Source organism: Mirounga angustirostris, unplaced genomic scaffold (genome assembly GCF_029215605.1).
Source record: "Mirounga angustirostris isolate CCGP_5_RB_7025 unplaced genomic scaffold, mMirAng1.0.hap1 SCAF_4, whole genome shotgun sequence".
Taxonomy (NCBI): domain Eukaryota; kingdom Metazoa; phylum Chordata; class Mammalia; order Carnivora; family Phocidae; genus Mirounga; species Mirounga angustirostris.
In genome coordinates, this window is record NW_026991712.1 from 91,665,850 (window position 1) to 91,686,860 (window position 21,011).

At 40.3% G+C, this 21,011-nt stretch overlaps 2 protein-coding genes and 1 pseudogene across 7 annotated transcripts in view; 2 read left to right on the forward strand and 1 right to left on the reverse strand.

The window, feature by feature from the left end:
- Window positions 1–21,011, forward strand: part of SPAG17 (sperm associated antigen 17) — a 233,117-nt gene that overhangs the window by 206,442 nt on the left and 5,664 nt on the right. For all 4 annotated transcript variants that reach the window (XM_064588562.1, XM_064588560.1, XM_064588559.1 and 1 more), the window contains 3 exons: window positions 728–788; window positions 3,481–3,625; window positions 6,216–6,360. In XM_064588562.1, coding sequence (XP_064444632.1) covers window positions 728–788; window positions 3,481–3,625; window positions 6,216–6,355 — 346 coding nt within the window. In that variant the 3' untranslated portion in view covers window positions 6,356–6,360. The remainder of the gene's footprint in view (window positions 1–727; window positions 789–3,480; window positions 3,626–6,215; window positions 6,361–21,011) is intronic.
- Window positions 12,830–16,019, forward strand: LOC129046437 (V-type proton ATPase subunit D-like; annotated as a pseudogene). The gene has a single exon (XR_008507727.2). The product of XR_008507727.2 is annotated as a V-type proton ATPase subunit D-like (transcript).
- WDR3 (WD repeat domain 3) overlaps window positions 16,031–21,011 on the reverse strand; it is a 36,557-nt gene continuing 31,576 nt past the window's right edge. For both annotated transcript variants that reach the window (XM_045896856.2, XM_045896855.3), the window contains exons 26-27: window positions 20,774–20,867; window positions 16,031–20,459 (exon numbers count right to left, since the gene is read on the reverse strand). In XM_045896856.2, the coding sequence (XP_045752812.1) occupies window positions 20,304–20,459; window positions 20,774–20,867 (250 nt within the window). In that variant the 3' untranslated portion in view covers window positions 16,031–20,303. The remainder of the gene's footprint in view (window positions 20,460–20,773; window positions 20,868–21,011) is intronic.

A 21,011-nucleotide genomic window follows, 5' to 3' on the forward strand; every position in this document is an offset into this window, starting at 1 on the left:
TTCAGCTGCTCCAGCACACACAGCAAAGTTGCTGGTAGAAGGAGCGGGATTGAGGTCAACGTAGAGGTAGGCTTTCCCTGGCATTTTAATTTACTCCAGGTCTTTAACCTTCAGGCAGAACCCACAAACCACAGGAAGGGAAAGAGATCAATAAAGCCCCACGTGTGAGCACAGGGCTTTTCAAGTTCTCCAACATTCTCTGAGCCTTTTCTGTTTCTCTTCTGCCCAAACATGCAAGCGCCATACCACGACAGAGCAAGCCTGGCTCCCATGCTCCAGAGCTTTCCAAAAGAGCCTTTATTCTTCAGCTTAATGAGCTGGCAGTCAGCCTCGGTGTTCATGCTGGTGGCCACGCTGCAAAACACACAGAAGCCAAACATTCATGACAGTCTGCCCGAGCCCGAGCGGCTCGGCAGCATCCAATAACCGAGGGTTGAAACTGGGGTTGGAGTCTGTTTGACGCTGATGAAAACTGTTGTTGGAAAGGCAGTTGTGAAATGGGCCCCAGATTCTTCTACCAAGTGATGATTAGGTTGTTCTCCTAATGGTATGGTAAAAGGCGAAAGATTTATGCGATCTGAAGAGAAACCAGAGTATCTCTCCTAATGGTATGGACCCCCTGCTCCTTTGTAGCAAATATTAACACCTTCCTGATTTTATAACATCCCGGTTTATTCATTGCTTTTTCCTTATGGCATACATTTATTCCCGTCTTTTTGCCTGGTAGGTTTAGGGTGAAGCAGCCCCCACCCAGCACAGGACTGAAAGTGACTTACAAACCCGGGCCTGTAAGTCCTATGCGCTACCTGTTGTGTGTGTCCGTGTGTGTGCGCATGTGAATGTGTGTGTGTTTCCAGGGAAGTGGGCTTTTTAAGTCATTCTACACATTCAGTTTAAATCATGTGTAAGTCTAACTTTTCTAGTATCATAAGCAAAAGATGCCTTTTGGGTACGCCGTGTGGCTTGACATTGCGTATTGCATGTAATAGCCGTGAGACAGATCCTTTGCATAAATAGTTAAACTTCCAGCTATGGAAACTTTTCTGAAGTTCACTCATTTGTCCCAATACTACAGTTATGCACAGTTGCATGAAAAATACCTTTTTAAAAATTAAATATGATTTGACATGCACTTGGAAAGCTGATTACCTAAAGGTATCCTGTAATAAATTCTTCTGCAAAATGAAAACAAATCTCTTGGAAAAATAAATATTCTATTTTTTGTATTTTATATAAATTTGGTTTGTTCTTTTGCTATTTGCCAGAGAATATTATTAATGACATTCTAAGAAATAGTAGTATATTAAAGTCATCAGCTGCCTCATTTCTCCAAAGAGCTCTGAAAATACCAATTTTAAAATGTCAACCTATTCTAATTTTATTTGCTACATTCCCCAAAATGGGGTGTTTAATAAAAAAATCTGTATATTGCCACTTGCTTTAAATTATAATTTCAGAAATGTAGTATCAAGTAAACAGAAGTTTACAAATATATAAATAGACAAAATATAATATATAAAATAACATATAAAACATAATAAAATCACACTTGTAAATCTCAACATTTATTTCTTGGTCAGTGCATCATCTTAACATTCCATTTCATTCAACAAACTTTGAATACCACTGATAGGGACAGGGGACAGGGGGTGTTAAAAGTGGGTAGACATATATAAGTTGCTCCCAGAGCTGCACACATAGTGGGGACTTGCGATGTATGACTAAGTGACAGAATGAAGTGAGGACATCTGGTAGACACATGCTTGTTCATCACAGACAGGAACACACAGTCTCATGGGAATACCAAGCAAGGGCGTCCACTTCCAGAACCAGCACGTGGTGTTCACTGAGTCCCAAGACCTTAAAACAAAGTCCCAAGACCTTAAAACATTCACAATTGTATGTTGACCCAGAAGGGTCCATTTGATAGGGTGCAGAATCAGTTGGCCTCTTACCAGCAGCTCAGTGATGTTGGTTAATTAACCCTCTGCACCTTGCTTTCCTCATCTGCAAAAGAAGTTGCTTGGACCCGATAATTTCTTAGTCCGTTTCCAGCCCTTATATCTTATGGTCTATAGAACAGTAGTTTGTGGGCTGCAGTTCCAAACAGAAATATACTTTGGGGTTAGATCCACCAATTCATGAGTACCCCTCTGTCACATTTCATCATTGTACTGTGTCAAGATTCCAGAAACTTCCCAACATAAAGCAAAAGCAAAAATCAAAGCGAGCTCTTCTTCCACTGTTCTGAGAAGTTAGCAAATTTTTTTCATTTAAAGTGGGGGCGATGCCAACAGCCAAAAATGACTGTTGGATCAACCTTTGTAGGTATTAAAAACCCAGCGTGTATTCTTTGAAGCTCACTGTCTGTTAGGTTTTTTTTTTTTTTTTATTACTTTTTTCCTTTTTGCCAGTCAGTTTTGGCTCTGCAAAAATAAAATCTACAGACTTCTCCATATGTAAGTCTAACCACTATTCAGCTTGCTTAGTTGCCAACACTGAATGAATATGCCCAGAGTCCAGGGAGACCTGAGTCGTTGGCAGGATGCCAGCTGCCTCGGGCAGAGTGACGTCATCCCAGCCCTGCCCTCATCGTTGGGCTCCAGCGCAAAGGGCCTGGTCCTCAGACGCATAGCATTGGATACCCTCCAGTAAGCAGACCTTCACAAGCACATTGTTGAAGAAGTTGAAACATTTTTCAGTTCTATTATTTTTATAGAATATACTGAAGAAAAAAAACATATTTGTATCTTAATTGCTTTCCATGTGGTGGTTTCTGATGTATTTTTTCCAGATAATTGTTCTCAAGTCTGCTTTTTAACCTACCTCCTGGAGAGGCAGCTTAGGAACATAAACAGCTCTTTCTTTCCTGGCCAGTGTTCTCTTCAAGGAACAAGGCAAGAAGCCCATTCCTTGCTATGTTTCTTCTTCATTAGATTTTGGGTTTCTTCTTTGTCTGTCCAGACCTCTTCCACATAGCTTTCAGACCTAAGCAGTTTGGCACTTAAACTCATTCTGTCTCCCTCTGCTGGCTTTGTCACATCAGAGGTCCTCCATTAGGAACACTATAAACCAAGGGGCAGGGCAGGGAAGTTGGGGGCTCAGGTACTCTCTTGGTTTAAATTTACCTTTATCTGCAAGGATTCCATAAAAGCTCACTGCTGACATTCAAGAAATAGCACAACTATGGGCATTGTAAAAGTTTGCCTGCAGTTCACCACCAGTACGCTGACATTTTCTTCCTAAATAGCATCTGGTTTTCTCCTTCAACAGTTTGTCCTGGGTCCCATTTGCTCAACGGAACTCTACCTAACTAATCTACACAGTAATCCTTCTAGAAGCCATAACGGCACTCATTCATGAGTGCCAAACATATAGATGAGAAAATAAGATTAGAGAGTGTAACTAGCCCAAATTCAGGTTAAAACCAAGATCTGAACTCAGATATGTCTGATTCTAAAGCTACATTGTGTCCTATAGGTGGCAGCTGGTTTGCAGACTGAACTGAAGGTGGAGTTATTTGCCATGGCCGTTGGAGGGGATGGTGCCAAGGGATCAACACACATCTCACACAATATTGAGATTATGACTGAGCATGACGTCCTGTTCTTACCTGTGGAAGCAAATATCCTTTAAAGCTCAATTTAAGTGGTCATAAGTGGAACAAAAATTACATTTGAACAAGGGGAAAACAGAAGTCAAAATGCTATTCCCTAACCCCCTCACACGCATACTCCATAGCTTCATTAATTTTTTAAGACCATAGAATTTAATTTCTTAGGAGGAAGCTAATTTCATCTTTGGAAGCATCTAGCAAGATGCCTGTTACAGAGTACGTGCACAGTAGTAACTGTGAGTTGAACAAATGCCAATGTTAATGGCTGTCTACGGGGTATCAGACAATCAGAATGGTTTTGAAAAGCAAGTCTTTGTCATCAAAACAAACTTGTAATCTTGTTAGGGAGTAGGAGATACCTTCTTCTGATAAAGGATAAATGGATATTCACCGGATTACACACACACACCTTCATATTGGTGTCTCTTGCATGTGGATACATACAGAGATCAAGTAAACTAGTATATGCAAAGTATTATGTTTTCATACATAAAAATGACAATTGGACACTTTCCTAAAAGACTTATATAATCTAGAAGTAGAAATAAACTCTTCCCACCTGATTCCTATATTATTTTGTACTCCAGTGACATGAAGCATATAGTACTTTGTGTTGTAGTTATTCATCTATTTGGTATTTGAGCTGGGTCTTATAAATGCAAAAACTTTTGATGAAGGGAGACTTAAAATAGAAAGAATGAACAAATCCACAGCAATAAGAGAGCTCCAGGTGTCGGGAAGGGTAGGGAGTTCAATTTGTTGAGAACTTAGGGATTTTAGGAAACACAGTGGGAAGTTGGTTGGAATCAAGTTGTGGAAGACTTTGAATCCTTGCTTAAACTTCATTATAAAGCAAGAGTGAATCACTGAAGATTTCTGATCCTGTGGATGATATAATCAGCATATTTTCATAAAAGTGAATCCAGTGTTACTGTGCTGGATATGTTGAAGAAGAGCAACTGGATGCAAATAGAAGCAAAGAGGCACTGGAAGGCCACTTCAGTAAGCCAAGTGTAAGGACAGGAACTATCGTGTGGCAAAAGTGGGAGAGAGACATGGATGGAAAGACATTTGGCAGGGGATGGGGGTGTGCTGTAAAATCTGAGGTGGAACCCATTGATAGAAGGAAGTAGGAGGACATAAGAGTTCAACTCCAAGGTTTCGGGCTCAAGTAATGAATCATGGATGTGCAGGACTGGATCTCAATTGAGGAGTTAGAGCTGGAGATGTAATCATTTTAAGCATCATCTACACAGAGGTGACGATTGAAGGTATGGGAAAGGAGCAGAGATCTGAGGTCTGTTCAGGGAGTAGGAGGAAGAAGAGGAGCCGGTGGAGACAGGGCAAGCAATTAGAAAGCCAGGAAATATCTCAGAAGCCACAGAAAGAGTTTCAAGGAAAACATGGACATAGTTGACAGATACTATAGCGATGTCAAGGAAAATTCAGATTTAAGTAGATTGCTAGATTTGGCTGAAGGGAATGGATCAGAAGAGAAACGTTAAAAAATATGAATGAGAGGAAGTAATTGAAGCAGCAAGATCCAAAGGAGAGCAGGAAAATAATCAAGAACAGAGCCGAAGGGTTGGTCTTGGCGAGGGAGTGGGCAAAGATGGCTAAGGATCCAGACATTCTGAGGTGAAGGGGAAATTTAGGGGAACTTTGTCAAATGACCTTGATTTCAGTAGAAATGGAGCTGCTCAATTCATTTGTCCACTTATTTCAAAGATAAGTGTCTCTAATGTGCTAGGAACTGCTCTAGGCAAAGTGAACAAAAGACAAAAATCCTTGCCTTCATGTAGCTTACATTCCAGTGGGAGGAGCCTGGACAAAAAATAAGTAAAATATGGACTATAATGGTGCTAATAGTACAATGGAGAAAAATGAAAAGTAGGAAAGGGGGTACAGGGAGTGTTAAGGAGGATTCCAACTTGAAGTGGGGTGCTCAGAAAGACCTCACTGGGGATGTGATGGCAGGGTTCTCTGTAGTGATAGAAGGAACCTAACCAAAGAACCAGTTTTTTTCCTCTAGGAATTAAGTCAAGTCTTCATATCCTCTTCACGCAGGTTATTGGATACTGATCCAGAGTACCTGATCCCTGCTGCCGGCCGCAGCAATTAAGTCATTTTGCATTTCTGCTTAATAAAGTGTCTATTTCCGTGCTCATAGATTAAAAGCCACCTATCAGTTAGGCACAGATAGAGGGGGAAGAGAGTTTTATTAGATCTTTTATCTACTTCTAAAATCAATAGTGAGAATTCATAGCCCATTTCCCGAGATCTATCCCTTCCCCACAAAAAAAGCATGACATCTGGATGTTGATGTGATTTGGGACCTGGTTATGGTAATTGATGGCTCCTGTAGGAAGACTAGCCACAGTCAGCAGAGAAGCATACACCGAGTGAACAGGAGAAATCCAGGAAGTCAATATCCATCCTTCATTCCATAAGCCTGAGTCTGTAGAATTCACATTGCATAGAAAAGTACCCAAAATGGAGCTGATGATGCTAGAGAAGAGGTTCTGATTCTAAAATGTTATGAATTTGTATATACAAATCATTTGATCATGAAAGTCATATGCCTTAACAAGTATTTTACCAGTTTTAACAAGTAGCAATTATGATAACAGACCAAAAGATTTTCCTCAGGGAAAAGAAAATCCCACGGTCCACAGGACTTCTACGATTTCTTCCTCTACACTTGGAATCTTCATGTCCCGTAAAATTTCTCAACATTAGGTCTAGTAAGTAACAAATGGGAACTTGATCATTAACCATTCAAATGTGAGGCCTTAGACCTCATGTTTGCTCCTCTCTCCTTACAGCCAGAAACCAATAAGCCACTTAAGCTGGTGGGATGGAAATACTTGTTTTAAATAACTATAATGGCTACTCCCCTCTGTACATGATCATATCTAATCCTCATACTACCGATAAGATAGATATTATCTTTCCCACTTTATAAATAAGGAAAGTGAAGTTCAGAGAATCTTAAGTAGATGATGTAAAAATCTAACCTACTTCAATGTGATTCTGAAGTTTGTTCTTTTAAGCACTGTTTTCAATGTTAAGCTGACCTTCCAAAAAGCAGGAGCACCAATACCAGGATGTCCTTCTGGACTTGAAAATTTACAATTAAGCCCATGGTTGTCAAACATTTTGGACACGAGATTCTTTATATATTCTTAAAAATTATTAAGGATCCCAAAGAGCTTTCATTCATGTGGGTCATAGCTATCACATTTACCAAATTGGAATGAAAACTGGGAAAAATTTACAATGTAAAAACCATAATAAAGCCAATATATTAACATAGATATTTTTTAATGAAAAATAACTATTTTCCAAAACAAAAATTTATTATTCATGGGACATTGTTTACATTTTTACAAATTTCTTCAATGTCTGGCTTAATAGAGCACAGTTGGATTATCCCGCCTGCTCTATATTCAGTCTGTCACGATATCAGACATCACACAGCCTCTGGAAAACTCTACTGTATGCTCATGAGAGAAAAAGCAAAATAGTATCATGGATGCTACTCTAACAAATCTTTATTAGTTTCTTAGGGCTGGCCATGACAAAGTAGCACAAACCAGGTGGCTTAAAACAACAGATATTCTCTTATAGTTCAGGAGGCCGGAGGTCCAAAATCAAGGTGTCGGGGTGGGGTGGGGGCTCCTTCTGGAGACTGAGGGAGAATTTGTTCTATGCCTCTCACCTAACTCTGGTGGTTGCCAGCAATTCTTGGGTGTTCCTTGGCTTATTATTGCATCACTTTAATCTCTGCCTCTGTCTCAAATGGCATTCTTCCCTCTGTATATATTTCTGTCTCTCTCCTTATAAGAATGCCACTCATTAGATTTAGGGGCTACCCTAATCCTGAATGTCATCTTAAGGTCATCTTCACAGTTTCTAGTAGACATGAATTTTGTGGAGACAAACCCAGTGTAATCTGCTTCTGATCCCCCAATATTCACATCCATCCCATATGCAAGATATATCATCCCATCCCAACATTCCCCAAATTCTTCACCCGTTCCAGCATTAACTCCAAACCTAAATTCTCATCAAAATAAGCATCAACTCACATCTCATCCGTTGAAATCAAGTATGGGTAAGATGCTGGTATGACCTGCCTTGGTCTCCCTTCCATTGGTGGATGTGTGAACACGATGGTGGAAAAAGCATAGGATAGATATACCCAAAAGGAACAAAGTGGAAGGAAGAGAGTCACTAGGCTAAAGCAAGTGTGCGACACAGCAAGGCAAATTTCATTAAGTTTCAAGGCCTTAGAATAATCATTTGTGGCTTGATCTGCCCTCTGGGCCCACAGAGGCTTCACCAGCCCCAACCTCTAGACCTTCAGAGGCCCTGTTGCTCCACCCTCTTCGTCCTCAGCCTGGGACACAATCTTAAAAAAAAGCCCATTTCCTGCTTTTAGAATACCAGAAGTCTGGCAGTCTTCCTTCATCTTGTCCCATCTCTGTCCCTGTCAGGCCAAACCAGCAGCATTTCTGCTGATTTAACATTCTCAAAAATCTGTCAGTCTTCATGGATGTCAAGGAGATCCACATCATTAGACATGAGGCTTCTCCAGAGATCCTTCCTGGATAACCGGACCTCTATTCTTGGCTTCTGCTGAGATGCCTGATTGTTTCCTTGGTCATAAAGCTAATCTCTCCACCACACACCCGTGGTGACTGCTCGAGTATGCCTTAGCATTGTTTTGCAGTATGGACAGAATGTGAATTTTCGAACTCATCATGTTTTGGTTCCTTTTTGCTAACCACTTCCTTCCTCAAATTATTTATTTTCTCTTGCATTTTATGATAAGCAGTAAGAACTCAGGCCACATCTTCCATATTTTGCTTGGAAACCTCAGCTAAATATTCAATGTCATTGTTCACAAGTTCTACCTTAAACCCAAAAGCAGAACACAATTCAGCCAAGGTCTCTGCCACCTTTTAACTTCTCCTCCAGTGTCCAACAACACGTTCATTTCTGTCTGAGGTCACACCAGAAGCACCTTTAATGTTCGTACTTCTATCAACATGTTGTTCATGATGATGTAGAAATTCTCCGAGATGATAGCTTTCTCTACTTTCCCCATCGCTTCCTTCTGAGCCCTCACCAAAATTGTTTTTAAGTCCTTATTTCTACCAAAGGTCATTTCAAGATAACCTAGACTTTTTATTGCACTGCTCAAAATTCTCCCAGCCTTTACCCATTACCTGATTCCAAAGCCACTTCCACATTTTTAGGCATTTGTTCCAGTAGCACCCCGCTTCCTGGTATCACTAGTAGTTTCCTGAGGCCTCCATAACAAATTACCACAAACTGGGTGGTTTAAGACAAGTTAGTTATTTTCTTGGAGTTCAGGAAGCCAAAGGTCTGAAACCAAGGTGTTCGAGGGCTGGTTCCTTCTAGAGGCTGAAAGAGATTTCCTGCCTCTCTCCTAGCTTCTTGCAGTAGCCAGAGTCCTTGGTGTGCCTTAACTAATAGCTACATCACACCAATTCCAGTCTCTGCCTCTGTGGTCATGTGGCCTCCTTCTCCGTGTCTCCTCACGTTACATTCTTATATGGCCACAGTCACTGGATTTAGGGTCCACTCCAATCTAGCATGACTTCATCTTAACTAATTACGTTTATAAAGACCCTATTTCCAGGGGCGCCTAGGTGACTCAGTCGTTGGTCGTCTGCCTTCAGCTCAGGTCATGATCCCAGGGTCCTGGGATCGAGCCCCGCATCGGGCTCCCTGCTCCACGGGAAGCCTGCTTCTCCCTCTCCCACTCCACCTGCTTGTGTTCCCTCTCTCGTTGTCTCTCTCTCTGTCAAATAAATAAAATCTTTTTTTTTTTAAAAAAAAGACCCTATTTCCAAATAAGGTCATGTGCACAGGCTCTGAGTAGACGTGAATTTTTGGAGACCACTCTTCAAACTACAGATTTTAATATTTTTTGAGAATATTTTTGACCTTGTAAACTCCTTGAAAGGGTCTTACAGACCCCCAGGGGTCTTAAAATATACTTTGGGAACCACTGAAATCATGGTTTATGTCAGTTCTACTCTATGACTTTCAGAAGTTACTCTAAACTGAGAAGTGGTGAAATCATCACTAGCTAGACAACTCTTAAAAACTACAAAACAGCTTTCGAATAGATACATAATTCCTGTTGGCACCAATCTATCATAAGTAACTTTGTGCATCTACCTAATAGAAGAAATGTCTAAAGTGATGTTGTCTTTATGCCTCTGTTCATCTTATCACAGAGTTAATGAGATTGAAAGATGCCTACTGTACTTATTCTTTTATTTTAAAGACAAACATCTAGTGTAAACATTCTCTATAATATCACCCAGAGCTAACAGATAACGTTTTAGTATATTTCTTTCCCATCCCTTCTATGTGTGTATGTACTGGAATCATTCTGTAGTTTTAGATCTTGTGTAGCTCACACAGTAACAGTAGTACCGTATCTCGTGTTTGAGGCAGTAAGCACTTCACAATAACTTTATGAAGGTAGACACTATTGTGCCTAATTTATAGATGAGGAATCTGAAACATCACCATGTTAGGTAATTCGCTCTATAGAAGCTCTATTAGTTATCTATTGCTACATACAAATTAACCCAAAACTTTGTGGCTTAAAGCAGCAGTCACTTAAGATCTCAGAGCTTCCATGGTTCCAGAATCTAGACAGAGTGCAGTTGGATACTCTGGCTTAACTGGGAATGAATGTGCTTTCAGCCCACTCAGGCAGTCGATGGCAGGATGAAGTTCCTTGTCATGTGGGCCTCTCCTTAGGGAATCTCAGAGCAGGGCAGCTTGGTTTATCAGAACAAGAGCCTGAGAGTGTGAGCAAGGCAGAATGCAGTGTTTTATAGCCCACTCTTGGAACAGACATCCTATTATGTTTGCTGTATTCTGTTCTTTAGAAGCCAGTCACTAGGTCCTGCCCACACTCACAGGGAAGGAAATACACAAGGGCAACTTGAACTTGACCTAACAAAGGTTGGGGCCAGTGACTGTTGGACCATGTGTGCTCAATCCTAAAATCACATGAGAGCTGCTTGGAGCCCACAACATTTCAGAAATAGTGACAGGACTTAGAATATAAGGTGATATTACTAAGAACCTCAGTCTCATCTCAAAACTTAGGATCTTAAATTGTGAGGAAAGGGGGCAGATTGTGGAGAGTGTATGTAGGCCAGGTGGCTTCTTACTGAGTTCATGGCTGGCCTGGAAAGGCTACATTGAGCAGGCTCATCAATTGTGCTGATAAGAAGGGGAACCCTAGAAACAATTTTGGGCCCAATGACAGACACCACTGCCTCCTTGGTCACTGTCCTATGTCACCTCCCAGATTTAGAGATTTCTTTGGGGGAGCTAGGACTTAGGACACTTGAACTGAGAAACAATTTAATAACCAAGTATACCAAGCACCTAACTTCCAGCCAGGGAATCTCAAAATGGTTAAGCATATCTTCTTTACATAGAGACATATATAAATATTTAAACGCTTAGATGTTATGTTCCTAATAAACCATCATGAGGCTTTTCTTTATGGCATCACCAGCTTCTACAGGTAACACTGCATGATTTGCAAGAGTTATTACTCCTTACATGGTTCCTGTACTAAGGATTATATCTAGCCAATGGCTGGCTAAGCCAATAAATGCTGACTTAATGACTAGAAACTGGCTTGGCTTAAAATTTTAAAGTTTACTGTTTTTTTTTTAAGATTTTATGTATTATTTTTAGAGAGAGAGAGCACAAGCAGGGAGGGGCAGAGGGAGAGGGAGAAAGAATCTAAAGCAAACTCTGCAGAGCATGGAGCCTGACGAGGGGCTTGATCCCACAACTGAGCTACCCAGGTACCCCTAAAATTAACTTTTTAACTGACCGGTTAACCTTAAACCTTTAGGGTTAAGGAGTTTCAAGTATTTTGACCAAAAGTTAGAGCTCAGTCACTTCCTATACACATCATTTCATCTGTCATAAGCTCTCCTTCTCTTTGATTTGTGTAATACCTACCAGACAGAAACACCTTTAAATTCCCTGCTACAATCCATGTTAACTGATGGCAAAGCTCTGGGAAAGCAACACTTTTAAATACAAGTAGAGTACCCTTCTGATCTTGTTTTGGTTTGGAAAACATCAAAAACATTAATGGGAAATGCTGCAGTTTCCTATTTTCTGATGAACACTTCCAAGAAGCACAGACATGATATGGATTCAGCCTTTGTTCATTCAAGAATTAGGATATCTTTCAATAGGTAACTAACTCCTCTCCCTAGTGGCAGGAACAGACGCTTAAAGAAAAGGCTGCTTCTTCAGACTAGAAGCACCTAGAATCCACCATACTATCTCTTCTCTTACCTTTTCATACTTAAGCTTCAGGAACTATATGCTAAAATAATCTTTACTTATATTCTGCACAACAAATAATACCACCATGTTCCTTACCTTACTTCATTGACTGTGTTGTTATGGTCAGGAATAGTACTAGACTTGTGGCTAGGGACCCTCGGATAACCACACCACAAGAACTGCAGCTCTGAGACTGACAAAAAAAAATGGTGGCACCACAACACAGCGCCTTAAATGAAATGGACAAATTCACAGGACACCAACCACTGAAACTGACTCAAGAAGACACAGAGAAAGAAAAGAAGATGGCGGTGGAGTAGGAGGACCCTAGGCTTATCTTGTCCAACAAACACAACTAGAAAATGATAAAATCAGCATAAATACCCCAGAAATCGACCTTAAGACTGACAGAACAAGCTCCACAGCCAAAGGGATAGAAGAGGCCACATCAAAGAAGCAGGAAGTGTGGAGCTGTGTTTTAGGGGAGAAATGAATCATGGTTGCTCTGGCAGGGAGGGAGCTGTGGTCATAGAGAAGGGCAAGAGAGAGGAATAGCCAGTGGAACCGACCAGGGGATATTTCCTGGAAGCCACTGGCCTGGAAAATGACAAGGGGTTAATTTTGTGAGTTCTTGCAACCAGTGGAGCTTAAAGCCTGGAGTTTTAAAGGTCAGCAGGCTTGGCTGGGATAGAGCCCAGAGGGCACTGTGCTCCAGAAGAGAAGGCAGGAAAACAGCCTGGGTGCAGACAGCATGGAAAGAGCCATGTGAAAAAATGCCGGGACATGGGGGGGTGGGGGGGATTATCAACATTCAGAGACACCTCTCTGGGAACAAAGGAGCTGGCTGGTGCCATTTCCCTCCACCACCCCTCAGCATAAACACAGAGCCACCCGAAGGAAGCAGCTCAGCACTGACACTGGCTGTCCAACTTGCTTACATGAAACCCCACACTCTTGAGCTCTTAGGGCTGCCTTCTTAGTCAAGCTTGCCTCAGTCCAAGCGTGGTGGGCCACTACCCCAGAAGACCAGCACAAACCCCTGCCCACACCACATCTCCCCACCAGAGAGTTCTGCAGCGCCTCTGTGGAAGTGGTATCAGGATTCATGTCATAAGCAGACCAGAGCACATCGAGTTAAAACTCACCACATTCAGGCCAGGAACCAAACACTGTCCACAGCAGGCAAGGAGAGCCTCTGCAGACGACTGGCCTAAAAGATAGAACAGCCAAAACACAACAGCAGAGTGCAGGCAGCACACACTGGAGACACTCCCTGAAGCACCAGGCTCTGGGTACTACATGACGTCTTTCTCATAAAGGCCATTACCAGGGGCAGGAAACCTAACTGGCTTTTCTAACACACAGGAAAAGGCAGAGACTAGACAAAATGCCAAGACAGGGTAATTTATCCCAATGAAAGAACAAGATAAGGCCACGGCCAGAGATCAAAGCAAAAGAGATATAAGTAACATAACTGATGGGAAATTTAAACAACAATCATAAGAATACTCACTGGGCTTGAGAAAAGAATAGAAGATATCAGTGAGACCCTTACTACAGAGATAAAGGAGTTGAAAAAGAATCAGAAATGAAAAATGCAATAAATGAGATTGGAAACAGGCTTGATGCGATGACAAGCAGGCTGGAAGAAACAGAGGAATGAATTACTGAGCGAGAAGAGAAAATAAGGGAAAATAAAGAAGCTGAAAAAAGAGAGAAAGAATATGGAACATGAGAGTAGACTTAGGGAACTTAGTGACTCCATCAAACATAGTAATATTTGTATCCATAGGTGTTCCAGAAGAGGAAGAGAGAGAAAAGGGGGCAGAAAATTTATTTCAAGAAATAATAGAAGAAAACTTCCCTAATCTGGGGAAGGAAACAGATATCCAGATTCAAGAGGCACAGAGAACTCCCAACAAATCAATAAAAGCAGGTCAACACTAAGACATGTTGTAATTAAATTTGCAAAATATAGTAATAAAGAAAAAAAATCTTAAAATCAACAAGACAAAAGTCCCTAACTTACAAGGGAAAACCCATAAGGCTAGCTGATTTCTCAACAGAAATATGGCAAGCCAGAAGAGAGTGGCATGATATATTCAAAAGTGCTGAATGGGAAAAATCTGCAGCCAAAAATACTCCATCCAGCAAAGCTATCGTTCAGAATAGAAGGAGAGAAAAAGCTTCCCTAACAAAAATGAAAGGAATCTGTGGCCACTAAACCAGCTCTGCAAGAAATATTAAAGGGGACTGTGAGTGCAAAGGAGAGACCAAAAGTGACAAAGGCGAGAAAGGATCAGAGAAAATCTCCAGAAACGAGAAAATAAGTAATAAAATGGCAATAAATACATGTCTATCAATAATTACTTTGAATGTAAATGGACTAAACACTCCAATCAAAAGACACAGGGTGTCAAAACAGATAAAAAAAACTCCTTTATATGCTGCCTACAAGAGACTCATTTTAGACCTAAAGACACCTGCAGATTGAAAGTGAGGAGGCAGAGAAGTATTTATCACGCAAATGGATGTCAAAAGAAAGCCAGAGTACCAATGCATCTATTGAACAAACCAGACTTACAAAGACTATAAAAACACAAAGGCTATAAAAACAGACAAAGGGGACAACCCAATAAGAAGATATAACAAGAGAGGACAACCCTGTGGCTGGGACTGTTGCAGCCTCGTCTGCCCGGCGAGGGATCCAAGCCAAACTATCATTGTCAGAATGTCGGGCAAAGACCGAATTGAAATCTTTCCCTCACGCATGGCACAGACCATCATGAAGGCTCAATTAAAAGAAGCACAGACAAGTCGAAACCTCCTGAAGAAAAAATCTGATGCCTTAACTCTTCGATTTCGACAGATCCTAAAGAAGATAATAGAGACTAAAATGTTGATGGGTGAAGTGATGAGAGAGGCTGCCTTTTCACTTGCTGAGGCCAAGTTCACAGCAGGGGATTTCAGCACCACAGTTATCCAAAATGTAAATAAAGCCCAAGTGAGGATCTGAGCTAAGAAAGATAACGCAGCAGGTGTTACTTTGCCAGTGTTTGAACATTACCATGAAGGAACTGACAGTTATGAACTGACTGGTTTAGCCAGAGGTGGGGAGCAGCTGGTGAAATTAAAGAGGAACTATGCCAAAGCAGTGGAGTTACTGATGGAACTAGCTTCGCTTCAGACTTCCTTTGTTACTTTGGATGAAGCCATTAAGATAAGCGACAAGCGTGTCAATGCCATTGAACGCGTCATCATTCCCCGTATTGAACATATCCTTGCTTATATCATCACAGAGCTGGATGAGAGCGAGCGAGAAGAGTTCTATAGATTAAAGAAAATACAGGAGAAGAAAAAGATTCTCAAGGAAAAATCGGAGAAAGACTTGGAGCAACGGAGGGCAGCTGGTGAGGTGATGGAGCCTGCTAATCTTTTGGCTGAAGAGAAGGATGAGGATCTTCTGTTTGAATAATCTTTCCTGCTCTGGTTCTTTCATAAGCCCTAACATGGCACCATTTTAATTCACGGTGTGTAGGTTTGGTATGTGTGGCTATTTATTTTTTGGCCTAAGAATTTCACTGGTGGTAAAATTTCCCTGGATGTTGGTTATGGGACTGCCTTTGCAAAATCCTAATTCAGCAACCATTTATCACATGAGATTTGTAGACCCTGCCCAGGAACCTGTAGAATTTATTCAGCAGAAGCAGTACCCTGCTCCATGCACTTCTGTTCAAGTGATCTGCTTTCCAAGCATGTTAGGAAATCCCCCTTAGGAAACAGCAGTGGCCTCAGGCCAGCTATGGCTGTGGCCGCCTGTGTTCCCACCTGCTCCAACACCAACACCGTGGCACTGTTGTCTGAGATCGCTGCGGCCATCCTGTGGAACCCTGGTACTTCTCTCCAGCTTTATGAAACCTTCACTATTTGCCTTGCCTGACAGGTCTCTGTCCTGTTGGTTATGGGAGTTCTGCCAATTTTAATGTGATTATGGTATAAAGAGTAAAATGATTTAAAAATGAAAAAAAAAAGAAGATATAACAATTGTAAATATTTATGCCCCCAAATTGGGAGAAGCCCAATATATAAAACAATTAATAACAAACATAAAAGAACTATATGGATAATAACACATAATAGTAGGCGACTTTAATACCCCACTTACATTAACGGACAGATCACCTAAACAGAAAACCAACAAGGAAACAATGGCTTTGAGTGATGCACTGCACCAGATGGACTTAACAGATATATTCAGAACATTCCATCCTAAAGCAGAATACACATTCGTTTCAAGTGCAGATGGAACCTTCTCCAGAACAGATCACATATTAGGTCACAAAACAGGCTTCAACAAAAACAAAAAGATTGAGATCATATCCACCTTTTCTGACCACAATACTATGAAACTAGAAGTCAACCACAGGAAAAAATCTGGAAAGACCACAAATACATGGAGGTTAAAAAACATGCTACTAAACAATAAATGGGTTAACCAGGAAATCAAAAATACATGGAAACAAATGAAAACAAAACTGTAACAGTCCAAAACCTTTGGGATGCAGCAAAAGTGGTCCTAAGAGGGAAGCACATAGCAATACAGGCCCACCTCAAGAAGCAAGAAAAATTTCAAATAAACAACCTAACCTTACACCTAAAGGAGCTGGAAAAAGAACAACAAATGAAGCCTAACCAGCATAAGGGAAATAATAAAAATTAGAGCAGAAATAAGTGATATATAAACTAAAAAAAACAAAACAAACAGGGGCGCCTGGGTGGCTCAGTTGTTAAGCATCTGTCTTCGGCTCAGGTCATGATCCCAGGGTCCTGGGATCGAGCCCCGCATCGGGCTCCCTGCTCCGCGGGAAGCCTGCTTCTCCCTCTCCCACTCCCCCTGCTTGTGTTCCCCTCTCTCACCATGTCTCTCGCTCTGTCAAATAAATAAATAAAATCTTAACAACAATAACAAAAAAGAAACTAAAAAAAAATAGATTGATAAAAGTAGGAGCTGGTTCGCTGAAAAAAAATCAATAAAATTGATAAACCTCTAGCCAGACACATCAAGAAAAAAAGAGAAAGGACTCAAAATCACAAATGAGAGAGGAGAAATAACAATTATAAGAGAATATTATGAAAAATTATATGCCAACAAACTGGACAACCTGGAAGAAATGGATAAATTTCTAGAAACATAAACTACCAAAACTGAAACAAGAATAGAAAACTTGAACAGACTGATAAAAGTCCAGGGCCAGATGGCTTCACAGGGGAATTCTACCAAACATTTAAAGAATTAATACCTATTCTTCTCAAGCTGTTCCAAAAAATGGAAGAGGAAGGAAAACTTCCAAATCCATTCTATGAGGCCAGCATTACCCTGATACCAAAACCAGATAAAGACTCCACTAAAAAAGAGAACTATAGGCCAATATCCCTGATGAACATGGATGCAAAAATTCTCAAAAAAAAAAAAAAAAAATACTAGCAAACTGAATCCAACAGTACATTAAAAGAATCATTCACCACGATCAAGTAGGATTTATTCCTGGGCTGCAAGGGTGGTTCAACATATTCACAAATCAATCGTGATACACCACATTAATAAAAGAAAGGATAAGAACCATATGAGCCTTTCAATAGATTCAGAAAAAGCATTTGACAAAGTACATCAATTCATGATAAAAACCCTCAACAAAGCAAGGGAACATATTTCAACATAATAAAGACCATATATGAAAAACCCACAGTTAATATCATCCTCAATGGGAAAAACTGAGAGCTTTTCCTCTATGGTCAGGAACATGACAGGGATGTCTACTCTCACCACTTTTATTCAACATAGTACTGAAGTTCTAGCCACAGCAATCAGACAACAAAAAGAAATAAAAGTCATCCAAATTAACAAGGAAGAAGTAAAACTTTCACTATTTGTAGATGACATGATACTCTATCAGAAAACCTGAAAGACTCCGATAAAAAACTGCTAGGACTGATAAACAAATTCAGTAGAGTTGCAGGATACAAAATCAATGTCAGAAACCTGTTGCATTTCTATACACCAATAACGACGCAGCAGAAAGAGAAATCAAGGAATAGATCCCATTTACAACTGCACCAAAAACAAGATACCTAGGTATGGTACTGGCACAAAAATAGACACATAGAGCAATAGAACAGAAGAGAAAACCCGGAAATGAACCCACAACTATATGGTCAATTAATCTTTGACAAAGCAGGTAAGAACATCCAATGGCAAAAGATGGTCTCTTTAACAAGTGGTGTTGGGAAAACCAGGCAGAAACACGCAAAAGAAAGAAACTGGACCACTTTCTTACACCAAACATAAAAATCAATTCAAAATGGATTAAAGACCTAAATGTGAGACAGGAAACCATCAAAATCCTGGAGGAAAACACAGGCAGTAACCTCTTTGACATCGGCCACAGCAACTTCTTTCTAGATATGTCTCCTGAGGCAAGGGGAATAAAAGCAAAAATAAACTACTGGGACTACATCAAAATAAAAAGCTTCTGCACAGTGAAGGAAAAAGCTGACAAAACTAAAGGGCAACCAACAGAATGAGAGAAGATATTTGCAAATGCCTTATCAGATAAAGGGTTAGTATCCAAAATATATAAAGAACTTATCAAATTCAACACCCCAAAACAAATAATCCAATTTAAAAATGTGCAGAAGACATGAATAGTTTTCCAAAGACATACAGATGGCCAACACATGAAAAGATGCTCAACATCACTTACTATCAGAGAAATGTGAATCAAAACCACAATGAGATATTACCTCACACCTGTCAGAGTGGCTAAAATAACAACACAAGAAACAAGAAGTGTTGACAGGAATGAGGAGAAAGAAGAACCCTCTTGCACTATTGGTGGGAATGCAAACTGGGGCAGCCACTCTGGAAAACAGTATGGAGCTTCTTCAAAAAATTAAAAATAGAACTACCCTATGATCCAGCAATTGCACTACTGGGTATTTACCCAAAGGATACAAAAATACTAATTCAAAGGGATACATGCCAAATCTGGAAACAGACCAAGTGTCCATTGACTGATGAATGAATAAAGATATGGTATATACACACACAATGGAATATTACTCAGCCATAAAAAAGAATGAAATCGTGCCATTTGCAACAACATGGATGGATTTAGACAGTATTACGTTAAGCAAAAGTCAGTTAGGGAAAGACAAATACCATATGATTTTATTCATATGTGAAATTTAAGAAACAAAACAAAAGAGCAAAAGGGGGAAAAAAGAGACAAACCAAGAAACAGACTCTTAACTATAGAGAACAAACTGATGGTTACTGGAGGGGAGGGGGGTGGGGGGGGCGGTGAAGGTGATGGGGATTAAGGAGGGCACTTGTGATGAGGACCAGATATTGTATGGAAGTGCTGAATCGATGTGCTGGATGTGTGACTAATATTATACTGTATATTAACTAACTGGAATTTAAATAGATCTTAAAACAACAACAACAACAAAAAGATGACAGAGAAATCTGCACAGAACTGCAACGAAGTTGGAGTAGCAACTTAAAAACTTCCCACAAAGAGAAGCCAGGCCCAAAGGAATGTGTCCATTTCTTCTAAAATATTCCCACCTCCCCAAACTCTTACCATGCATATACATATGTATGTATGTATGTCTATGGTATTAATCACCCAGAAGCCCAGCAAGGCATCTCAGCTTGACTACACTTTAATTAGAAACAACTAGACAAGTAGAAAAAATTAGCAATTAGATATTTTTATATACAGATATAACCACCTCTAAGAGGTGAAGTTAAAGGAGGATGTTTTAGAGAATTTTTATGGTCCTTTTTAGCTCTGTAGGTCCACAACTCTGCATTTAATGGGAGAGGGCAATCAATTGTGCACCTGATAGTCTCTGTAGGCGGTAAGACATAATACAAAGAGTAACACATCATTAAATCTTCTGTTATCACAGAAATAAGAAAAACTTTAGAAATGTTCATTTCAGCTCTAGTCAAAAACTAATAAAAAAAAGTTCGTTGTTCCCTGCTAGAATATAATGGGAACAACTCCTGAAGGGTTCAACCTTCGAGGGCACAGAGAGATTTTAAACTATCAAGCCGTAAGCCCAGAAATAGAGCCCACAGTCCCACACTGGGCATTTCCTCAGGCAAAGCTGGGAACCACATCCTGACATCTTCTGTAACACAACAAGCTCTGTTACTTGGTTATTTCCAAGTTGACACCAATTCCACTGCTTAGTTTAGAAGTCCTTTTAAATAAAAAGAAAAGGGCACCACATTTGAGTTCTAAGTATATGTTAAAATTAGCTTCTCCCTCTTTTTCCTCTTCCTCTTCTTTTCTTCCAACTGGCTGGTCGCATCAGCAAAAAACATAACTTCACTTTTTGCCTCGCATTCCCTCTTGAGATATTCAAGACCTGCCATGTTGAAGCCAATAACATCCTGGGGGGTTGGGGGGGGATATAAGAAAGATTAAATGACCTTTCTTTCACTTCAGTTCAATACAGCAGCATAAGCAAGTCAGGAGAACCAATGCTTCAGGTGTTCTTACTCATCCCTCCTTGTCCAAGGTCTTTCTGGTTTGGTTTTGTTTTCTTCTCTCTATTCCTACCAGCTCCAATGAAAATCTTCTCTCAAATACTGATATATGTCTGGTCAATACCACCAAAGACAAGGCACAGCTCCCTATGCTACTTCTAGGTCACACACACACTAGGATTCCCCCCTCGTTACTGTACTTCTACAGGGATACCTACCCGGACTTGGCTGACTTTTGAAATAGTTGTTTCCTTTAACTTTTCAATCACTGGCACAAGCATTTGGTTACTAGTGATCTGCCCGAAGTGAATTCTAATAAGAAAAACAAAACAGTCACATTACAAAGAGAGGTAGTGGTTCTGGCTCTGCTTACCCCTTCTAGAAAAGCAAATAGACAATATCAAAGTAAAACAAAACAAAACAAAACACAAGAGAAAAAGATTCATTTCACCATAT